This window comes from Plecotus auritus, assembly GCF_963455305.1.
Source record: "Plecotus auritus genome assembly, chromosome: 8".
Taxonomy (NCBI): domain Eukaryota; kingdom Metazoa; phylum Chordata; class Mammalia; order Chiroptera; family Vespertilionidae; genus Plecotus; species Plecotus auritus.
This window is the reverse complement of record NC_137782.1, coordinates 25,187,467-25,198,018: the sequence shown is the minus strand read 5'-3', so window position 1 is coordinate 25,198,018 and position 10,552 is coordinate 25,187,467. Positions and strand designations below refer to the sequence as shown.

General features: G+C 44.7%; 1 protein-coding gene across 1 annotated transcript; it reads right to left on the bottom strand.

The window, feature by feature from the left end:
* Nucleotides 1-295: 295 nt before the first annotated feature.
* SRSF6 (serine and arginine rich splicing factor 6) lies at nucleotides 296-5,085 on the bottom strand. Its single transcript, XM_080685090.1, has 6 exons — nucleotides 4,798-5,085; nucleotides 4,431-4,579; nucleotides 3,004-3,128; nucleotides 2,654-2,862; nucleotides 2,325-2,408; nucleotides 296-2,226 (listed from the first exon to the last, which is right to left on the bottom strand). The coding sequence occupies exons 1-6, from the start codon at nucleotides 4,902-4,904 to the stop codon at nucleotides 1,866-1,868; spliced, it is 1,035 nt and encodes a 344-aa protein (XP_080541216.1). The 5' UTR covers nucleotides 4,905-5,085; the 3' UTR covers nucleotides 296-1,865.
* Nucleotides 5,086-10,552: the final 5,467 nt, after the last annotated feature.

Below are 10,552 nucleotides of genomic sequence, written 5' to 3'. Positions count from 1 at the left end.
AACTGCTACAAGATAAAAATGGGTAAAATTGTAAAAATAAGACAGGGCTAATACAAAAAAGATTTAGTACTTTTAATCCTCCAATATCTAGCAAATGGTTTATCCTTACCACTTCATGGATGACACTTAAGCACAAAATGGGCCAATGACTCAGCTGATCCCCAAATCATTTCTGGGGAACTGAAAACTAGATACTCTTTCATGGTCAAGTCAGAAATAGCAACTCTAATTCTAGAGTTGACACTAAGAATTTGGCACTAAGGGGGAATACACAATAAAGCCAAAACAAGCCTTTCCCTCAGTAAGCATTTTATTGAGGAGATTAAGCATAAAATAGGTTAACAAAGTGGGAGAAAGATATCAAAGATGAAAGATGGTAACACAGGAGCAGGTAGGACTCAAACTGGCCATAAAGGCACTATGGTGTGTAAATAAACAGTCTGGTAAAATAAAGGGGAATCAAGATGTTACCCACTTCTCTTTTGCTAACAGCTTAATATACCATCTAGCCACAGGTCACTATATGGCATGTTGTAGACTGTTGGACTCAACTCACAAGTTGGCAAGAAACTAATCATTTTATCAGTCAACTCCGTTCTCAAGTGGACCAATGCTATAGTGGTGTAGCTATCTAATGATGGAGGTCCATAGGTATGGAATAAGACTAGATTTTTAATAAGCTGGTCTTTGCCATTACTATAAAAATTTACAAATGCAGAAATTTACCTATATCCACTGTGGGTCAGCTAACAATGTGGACAAAGCTGCCTATTATACCATGTGATATAACATTAACATGAGGATGTTGCATACTTTTAGAGTCAAATTTCATCTTGTAGCACCCCCCACCCTCTCCTTCTAAAAGTATTTGTTCTTTCCCTAAAAACAAGAGAACTTTGGTCAAAGCCAAGTCTATAACTTGTCCTTACACACACCAAATTCTGAAAAGCAGTGGAGGCTTGCCTCTTCATAAGTCATTAACTTTTGTTCTTCCAAATCAGCAAAATAATGAATTACAGGCACCAGTTCCTTCTCTGAAATTCTGCAGTATATAATGAGAAAAACAAACAACCCAACCATTCCTTATAAACATCTAAATTAAAAAGTACCAAAGAAAGTAAGGTTTCATTATTTAAAACTCATTAATTTAGGCAAAATTGCATAACAGGTTGACTATAAAATATTTTATTTTTAACCTAACTTGTTAAATGGGCAGATGCAATAACTTTGGCAAATTTGATTAACAGAACAAAAATTTTTTTATCGAAATTGAATAATTTATTGCTGGTCTGAGGCTTGCCTTGTTTTACATTTGAGTAGAATTTACATTGTTTCCACAAACAATAGATTATCAATATTAAAAGGAATTAATAGCGACCTATTCAATAAGGCAATCATCTTGGTAGCAAACTTTTATTGAAATCTTACATAACTCAGGCTTTATAGAAAGCCAACATAATTGAAAAATGGGTTCTCCCTCTAAAGCCTTAAGTATCCAAAGCTTGAAACTGTTTAAATTTAAAAGTCTGCAAACAAAACAACAAAACCCCTGCAGCAGATCCTGCTGAAATACTTAAAAAAAAAAAAAAAATCTAAATGAGCTTAATCTTTACAAAAGTTATTTTAGCTCAAAAGCTATAAAATCAAAGTTATCTTAATTCTACAAAGAAGGGAGGAGGTCTTCATGCCACCATTTTAGAACCCCATCTTTTTCATCAAATTTGGCCACAAATCAAATTTCTGTGTGCCCTTGTTTTCAGGAGATTCCTCTTACAAAAGAGGCCAAGTACAAACATGGAAGAATAACTGCCTAAGCAAGTAGGAAAGTGTTCCATAATAGTGTGCAAAGAACATAGAGTTCTGGGTTAATCTCTGGAACTTGATCTGGACCGTGACCTTGACTTTGAGTGAGATCTAGAACGAGATCTTGAAGCTCTTTTTGGTGGAGGGGACACAGAATGAGCCTTTGAGGGAGGAGCAGGTAGGGGAGATTTGGAACGAGACTGGCTCCTCGATCTAGACTTTGACTTTATATCACCTTTTCCATTTTCTTTGGGGGAACGAGATCGAGAACGAGACCTGCTTCGAGATTTCTCATACTCCTTAGACCTGCTTCGAGAGCGTGAACGGGAGCCTTGATCAGACTTGGGCTTTGATTTGCTCTTTGATCTAGATTTCCTGCCTTTGGACCGAGAACGTGATCGACCTTTGCTCCGAGACCTGGATCTGAACAAGAAAAGCCAGATTTTTCTTTCAGTACCTTGCCAGAACACACAAATACTCCATAAACAAATAGAGTGTCATCAAGACCCAACATTATTTACCGGGAGCGGCTTTTTGAGATACTTCGAGATCTACTGCGGCTGCTCCTGCGACTCCTACTTCGTGACCTCCTTCTAGACCGTGACCTGTAAGAACCATAACAAAAACTTAATCTCAATACATCTCAACAGGTTTGTGCCACTTACAAAGAACAATAAACAGACCAACACAAAATTAAAATCCACTGTCAAAACATCTGGAAAAGAACCCAATGATGCAGCCCAAAACGGACCTAATTTCAATTAAGTATCAATTAAGATACTCTCATTTGAATTTTTCTTTGTTCTTGGGAAATATCATATCCTCCCCTCTCCATTATTCTTCAAGTTACCTTGATCTGCTTCCAGAGTAAGACCGCCTATGGCTCGTTCGTGCTTTATCTTCAATGAGCCTAATATTTCTGCCATTTATTTCTGTACCATCCAGTTTATCCAACGCACGTTTCATGTCAGAGTAGGAGCGAAACTCAATAACTCCTTCATTTGTGCGTTCTTTGTGAGCATCCGCATAGGTTACTTCACCTGCTTGTCTCATGAAATCCTATAAAAAGCAACAAGACAGGTCAGACCCAGAAATCTAAAGATCTACATAGTATACCTGACTTTTAGGAATAAAGTTAAACAAGAGCCTACCTATCCTTTAAACATTCCTATCACTTTTATTTCTAATTATAGCCCATACCTTTAAATCTTGCCAACTGCAGCGACTAGAAAGATTTTCTACAATAAGCCTGAATTCTGTACGAACAGGTGGTCCATATTTGTCTCTGCCAGAAGTTCTCCGACTGCTGTATCCACCTCCACCACCTTTATCACACGAAGAAAACGATTAGATGCTTTGTAATGATAGGGACACAAGTTTCTGAAAGTTAGTACAAACATATCAACTTTTATTTACTGGAGTAGGACTTTGCTATTATATTGCTAAACCTTTGATACAGTTGTGATTTGCCACAAATTAAATTAAGGGCAAGCCAAATAGACTAAATCCAACTAAACTTCTCCTACAATCTGTTAGAGAGTGACTGCTCCTTTATTCAATTTACCTCGCTAAGTTTTATTTTACAGAACATTGTAAAATATAAAACTTAACTGATTACATGCATTTCTACATTTTACAAAAATGTTTACTAGTTACACTAAGTACTTACATCACAGTGTGAGGTTTTTGGTGGTGGTTTGGCCACAAAACACGCAAGGTAACAGTCACCTAGTTCAGATTAACCAGTTTTGTCTAACCCTTGGAATCCTCACCATCACCCTGCGTCTAATGGCAAAAGGCTGCTGTCGTCATGGCTTCCGGTAAGGTCAGCCAAAGGGTCATAGGGCAAGGGTCACACAATGTATGGAAAAGCCAAGGCCAATCAGGAAAGGCAGTCATCTTAGCCTCAGTGGACACAGCCTCAGCCCCATTGGTCACTTTTAAATTGAAACATCAAGGACTTGTTAAAAAGTTTGAATTCAACATGCAACAATTTCAACATCAAACATTTAACATAACCACCCCCCACCTCCTCCCAATAACATGCCCCCATTAGTTCAAATACAGCACTGCCATAAAGCTTATTTAGCGCTACTTGTGGTATATACCACATTAGTTCGATATAGTATTTTCTTTGGCCCCTGCCAATTTTAATAACTATAAGACCTAAACTTAAAACCCCTCACCATTTCCCCTCCCCTCCCCACCCCACCCCCGCCCCAGCCCCAGCCTGCTCCTAACTTCTAGGATAAGACATTCACATTTCTAGCTAATGCACTGACAGGTAAGCAAGGGGGATACAACAAATACAGCCACCCCTCACTTCCTCGGTGGGCAGAGCCCACGACAGTGCTGACAGGGGCCTAGAACAAGTCACCCACTCCCAACTTAGCAAAGAAACCCCAATAACCCAAACTCTGACTAGGCAAGCCCCACGACCCAATCTCCGCGCTCCGGCGTCCCGGGGTACTCCAGGCTGGCGTGAAGGCAGCGGGTCCCTGGTCCACCCGAGTCAAACGACCCCGCCTACCGCGCCCGCCCGGGTTGGGAGGCCCCACCCCGCCCCCTCTAGGCCTGTGCCCGCCCCCTGGTCCCAAGGGCGCGGAGCGCGCGGGGGTGGGACTCACTGCGGCTTCCGTAGCTGTAGCCGTCGCGATCCCGGCGCGGGCCCCGGGCATGTTCCACGATCACCCGCTCGCCGCAGAGGTCCTTGCCGTTCAGCTCATAAACGGCGTCGTCGGCGTCGCGGGAGTCCTCGAACTCCACGAAGCCATACCTAGGGGGCGGCGCGAGGGCCGGGGACAGGCGGGACAACGTTAGGGCGGGGACGCGCACGCGCACGCGGCCCCCGCCCCCTCCGCGCCGCGCCGCCGCCATTTTGGAGGCTGTGCGACGCGGCGCCGCGGCCTTGACCGCCTTTTTCGTTTTGGGGTGCTCCGCCGCCGCAAGGCTCGAAGCGTTATGGGATGACGCAGGCGCCCAGGTTAAACTCACCCATTTTTGAGGTCTATTTCAAGGAGGCGGCCATAGCCACTGAAAAAGCGCTGAATGTCCTTCTCCCGGACGTGGTAGCTAAGGCGCCCTATGTAGACGCGCGGCATGTCCGTGGCGGGCGAGGGGCCCGAGGGCTGACTGTCGGACGGCGAACCGCAAGGCGGAAGCCGCGGAACGGGTGCGGGGATGGCAAAACCCCTGACACACGCCTTCCACAGCAGCGGTGGCCAAGTCCAGCCACACAATGGTGTGCGCGCGCGCCAGTGTTACGCTATAAGGGCGGGCGGGGCGGGGCCCGGCGTGTTACGTCAGCGCGCAGCACGTACCCTCCCGCCCCTTTCCTCGCTGGAGCCCTAGGCTTGAGGGTGACTTGTCGGTCCGCCGCCTGCGAGTTTCTAGGAAGTGCTCTTTTACGCGCTCACAGAATTTTCTCCACCTATCTTTGTAAACTTAGTGTCCCGTCGTCTAGACGCGAATTTATCTTCCACTTTGTACCTTCCGAAAACCTTCCTCTGAGTGACTTTTTCGGGACTGGCGCTTGGGAGGCAGGCTAGAGAATCCCCGCTTTTCATTGGTTCTCGTCGTTGTCATAATAGGTCTCTGGTCTGGGGATTGGTTCTTTAAAATGAGGCTGCGTATTAGAACCAAGGATTGGTTCCCGCTCGGTGGAGTGGGAGTAAGTTGGGGGGGGGCGGGGGGGGGAAGGGGAAGGGGCGGGGAAACGAGCTTATTTAACAGAATCCCAGGTTGGGAGTCGGCCGGGATCGCGATCCGAGCTATCGTCACTCCGGTCATCTATTTCTGTCAGTTTCGTTCACTGCCATTACCAGCCTTCACCCCCTCCCTGCACGTTCCTCTATTCCTCTTTTTTTTTTTTTTTTTTTTTTTTTAGCACTGGCAGCTGGATTCACCTGTACATTGCTATGTATGTGGCAATCCAACGCTCGCCGTAGGTGTTCACAAAGGGAACACGGTCAAGGCCTTGGGCCCAAGAAACTTGAGCAAGACCTGGCAGCCCTCCTACAGAGGTGCGCATTTTTCCTCCCCCATATGGAGGGTCCGTTGCCCCAGTGCCATTCCTTCCCCCACTTGTTTGGAAGGCACCTTATCCACTAGCGATGCCATTTAAAGCTGGAGTAGTAGATGGAAACCCCAGCGGAGTAAGTGTAAGTGGCGCGGCGAAGACCCTGAGTACTCTGAAACTTAAGTGCAGGAAAGAAAACTAGAGGGATGGCGGGAAAACCCTGAGAGCAGAGTGTCACAGAAGTTAGGAGAGGAAAGAAGACCGCTGAGGTAATCCTGGCTGATTAGGTGTCTCCGTATATTCTAGCTCTTGTAGAGCAGTGCGATCGGGATATTCTTCAGCTTCTGGTTGAAAGGGGATTCCCCCCGCCTCTCCTCCCCGGAACAGTTTACGAAGTCTGGAGGCTTGTAGGTTGTCACCACTGAGCTACGGCAAGTGTCAATACTGACATCTAGTGGTAGGGACTACATACTGTCCGTTTAAAATCAGAGAAACTGCATAGGTCAGGGGTGGGCAAACTTTTTGACTCGAGGGCCACAATGGGTTCTTAAACTGGACCGGAGGGCCGGAACAAAAGCATGGATGGAGTGTTTGTGTGAACTAATATAAATTCAAAGTAAAGGAGCGGAGGAGAGAGCAAGAGAACCGGATAGAACAGCTGGATCTGGCCCGCGGGCCGTAGTTTGCCCAAGGCTGGCATAGGTGGTTGTCTTTTTAAAACATTAGTGGAATATAACAGGGAAAGGAGAATTCAACAGTGTGATAACATTTATTTTCACTCATAAAGTTGTCAGTATTTCAAAATTTTCAAGTTCATTATTGGCTAGAGGTGATCCAGAAAATGGCCCTCACATAGTGTTGGTGGGACTGAACGTCCTTCCTGGGAAGGTGACGGGGTAGGACTTATTAAAGGATGCATATGTAGGGTGGGGTGTCCCCGCCTCCTCTTTTGCATTTCATTTATTCAGAGGAAGATGCAGCTGACATTGTCCTCACTTCCTCACACCTCTTTTCCCAGAGCCCAGTGGCTACTCTTAACCAAAAAACCTGAGGAGGTGACAGAAACTAGGTTTTAGGTGGTGAACTCACCATGCATTATACAGATGATGTACTATAGAATTTTACGCATGAAACTTATTTATCAATGTCACCCCAATAAATTTAAGTAAAAAACACACAATTTGAATAGCACTGGCTACATTCGAGGAAACAGTCTCAGGTATCACTGACGGGCGTGTTAGGCCATCAGCATTCTGTGGAGTCTTGCTGGTGATCTACCTAACTTACCTCTATATTTTAGTAGAACAACTTCAAGGAGAAATGATGGAGGGACAGCATGGGAGCTCATTTCTTTAGAAACTTACAATTGTGGCAGATGAAGATCACTCCACAGCTCATTCTAAAATTGTGGAGTGGCTCAGTGATTGGGTGTCGACCTGTGAACCGGGAGGTCTCGGTTGGATTCCAGATCAGGGCACATGCCTAGTTGTGGGCTCAGTCCCCTGTGGGGCACTTGTAGGAGGCAGCCTATCAATGATTCTCTCTGATTATTAATGTTTCTATCTCTCTCCCTCTCCCTTTCTCTCTGAAATCAATAAAAAATACTTTTTTTAAAAAAAGAATTTCATTCACCAACCATTTAAAAAAATAAAAATAAAATTGTGGAGGTAACTACAGGAGTCTACAAGAGCAGGTGAGTCAATTCAGTCTGATCCAGAAGAGAGTTAACTTCGAATCCATAGTTATCCAGATTGTAAAGGACAGTCTGGAGCCTACAATTGTCGTTTTTCAGTCCAATGGATATTCATACGTATATTAGCTGGAAACCAAAAGAATTTCCCAAGCACCATGTGATTTGGAGTGAGTGAAAGCTGGATTCAGATAGGTTTTGCTGTCTTATCTCTGAAAAACATAGCATTCCAGAGGCTGTCTCATCGTGAATGAATTTTGGGAGAACATGGCAACTCAAGTATGTTGATAGAGTGGAGTGATGATAGAGGGTGTCACTCCAGAAACAGAATTTGGAAATTCTCAGTGAGAGTTTGAAAGAAATGTGAATTAAATGATTGAAAGAATCCTCTGAGGTGATCAAACTGGAAGTACATTCCAGCTGGAATATTGGATTAAATGTTGCCAAGCTAATCCAAACCCTTGTTGAAAAACCCCTGTATAGGATTCGTCTAGACAGGGTTTCTTAGCCTCAGCACTATTGACATTTGGGGCCAGATAATCCTTTGTTGCTGGAGGCTGTCCTGGGCATTGTAGGATATATAGTGGCATCCCTGGCTGACATCTACCTGCTCGATGCCAGTAGCTCTTCCCCTTCCCCCAGTTGTGACAGTCAAAAATGTCTTCAGGTGTTGACACGTGTCCTCTGAGGTGCAGAATCATTCCCTGATGTCTTGCTTCTGACAGTGATTCTGAGAATGGGCTTCCCTTGTGTTCTAAGTGTTCAAGGATTAACCAGAGTTTTCAACCAGAAGTGGGAGGATAACATGCCCAGCCAATGTGGCTCAGTGGTTGAGTGTCGACCTATGAACCAGGAGGTCATGGTTGATTCCTGGTCAGGGCACACGCCCAGGCTGTGGGCTCGACCCCTAGTGTGGGGCGCGCAGAAGGCAGCTGGTGAGTGATCCTCATCATTGATGTTTCTCTCTCCTCTCTTCCTCTCTCTGAAATCAATAATGATAATAAAAAAAGGTAGGGAAAGAAATGAGCATGGTGTCACAGAAGCCAGGAGAGGAAAGGGTTTCAAGTAGGTAGTGGTCAGCTGACAAGCAAAAAGTTGATAAAGTCATGACCAGCCACCTCACTCCTATAAATCTATTTGACAAACAAGAGGACCGATTTGTAAAACTGTGGGCCTTAGGGTGATGCTTCAGCAATGGAATGCACTGCTGTTGGGCCTTTACGCTGGCTCCGTGTCTGGAGATCTTTTCCTGTGGTTTGTTCCCTCACTTCTGCTTTCTGCTCAGGCACCTATCACTCCTCTAACCACTCACTTTGTTTTATTTTTATTGTTTAATTTAATAAATCTTTATTGTTTAGATTATTACAATTGTTCCTCTTTTTTCCCCCATAGCTCCCCTCCACCCGGTTCCCACCCCACCCTCTGCCCTTACCCGCCCTCACTGTCCTCATCCATAGGTGTACGATTTTTGTCCAGTCTCTTCACGCACCCCCCTCACCCTTTTCCCCCGAGAATTGTCAGTCCACTCCCTTTCTATGCCCCTGATTCTATTATAGTCACCAGTTTATTCTGTTCATCAGGTTTTTTTATTCACTTGATTTTTAGGCACTTGTTGATAGATATGTATTTGTTGTTCATAATTTTTATCTTTACCTTTTTCTTCTTCTTCCTCTTCTTAGAGAATACCTTTCAGCATTTCATATAATAATTTGGTGGTGATGAACTCCTTTAGCTTTTTCTTATCTGTGAAGCTCTTTATCTGCCTTTCAATTCTGAATGATAGCTTTGCTGGGTAGAGTAATCTTGGTTGTAGGTTCTTGCTATTCATCACTTTGAATATTTCTTGCCACTCCCATCCGGCCTGTATAGTTTCTGTTGAGAAATCAGCTGACAGTCGTATGGGTGCTCCCTTATAGGTAACTAACTGTTTTTCTCTTGCTGCTTTTAATATTCTCTCTTTGTCTTTTGCTCTTGGCATTTTAATTATGATGCGTCTTGGTGAGGTCCTCTTTGGATTCCTTTTGTTTGGGGTTCTCTGCGCTTCCTGGACTTGTAAGTCTATTTCTTTCACCAGGTGGGGGAAGTTTTCTGTCATTATTTCTTCAAATAGGTTTTCAGTATCTTGCTCTCTCTCTCTTCTTCTGGCACCCCCATAATTCTGATGTTGGTATGCTTGAAGTTGTCCCAGAGGCTCCTTACACTATCTTCATATTTTTGGATTCTTTTTTCTTTATGCTTTTCTGGTTGGGTGTTTTTTGCTCCTTTGTATTTCAAATCTTTGACTTGATTCTTGTGATCCTCTAGTCTGCTGTTAGATCTCTGTATAATATTTTTTATTTCAGTCAGTGTACGCTTAATTTCTAGTTGATCCTTTTTCATATCCTCAAAGGTCTTGCTAAATTTATCGGCCTTTTCTAGGAAATTCTTGAAAAACCTTATAACCGTGGTTTTGAACTCTATATCCAGTCGTTTGCTTTCCTCCATTTCTTTCATTTGTGACCTGTCTCCGCATTTTGGCTGCTTCCCTGAGTTGATGGAGTGGCTTTGTGTGCTAGGTGTCCTACAGAGCCCAGTGGCTCAGCCTCCCTAGTTAACCTGAGGTGGACACTCTTGGTGCACCCCTTTGTGGACTGTGTGTGCAGTCTTGTTGTAGTTAAGCCTTGATTGTTGTTGGTATCACTGGGAGGAATTGACCTCCAGGCCAATTGGCTGTGAGGATCAGCTGTGTCTACAATGGGAGAACTTCTGTGCTGGAAACTCCCTTATGGGAGGAGACTTGCAAAAGCCTCTGTGCTCAGCTTCGATGGGGCGGAGTCTCAAGGTGGAGCAGACAGCATTTGTTTCCCATCAGCCCTGCCCTAATAGGCCCCTGTGTCTCAGTGTCCCGTGGTAATCGCTGCAAGCACTTCTGAGAGAAAGCCGCTCTCGAGTTCCGCCTGCTGCCAGACAGTCCAGTTTCTCCCCGAATGAGTCTGGGTCCCCAGAGTCTCGCCCGGAACTGGAGTTCAGTGCAGTCAGGAGCTCTTGTCTCCCTCCTGCTT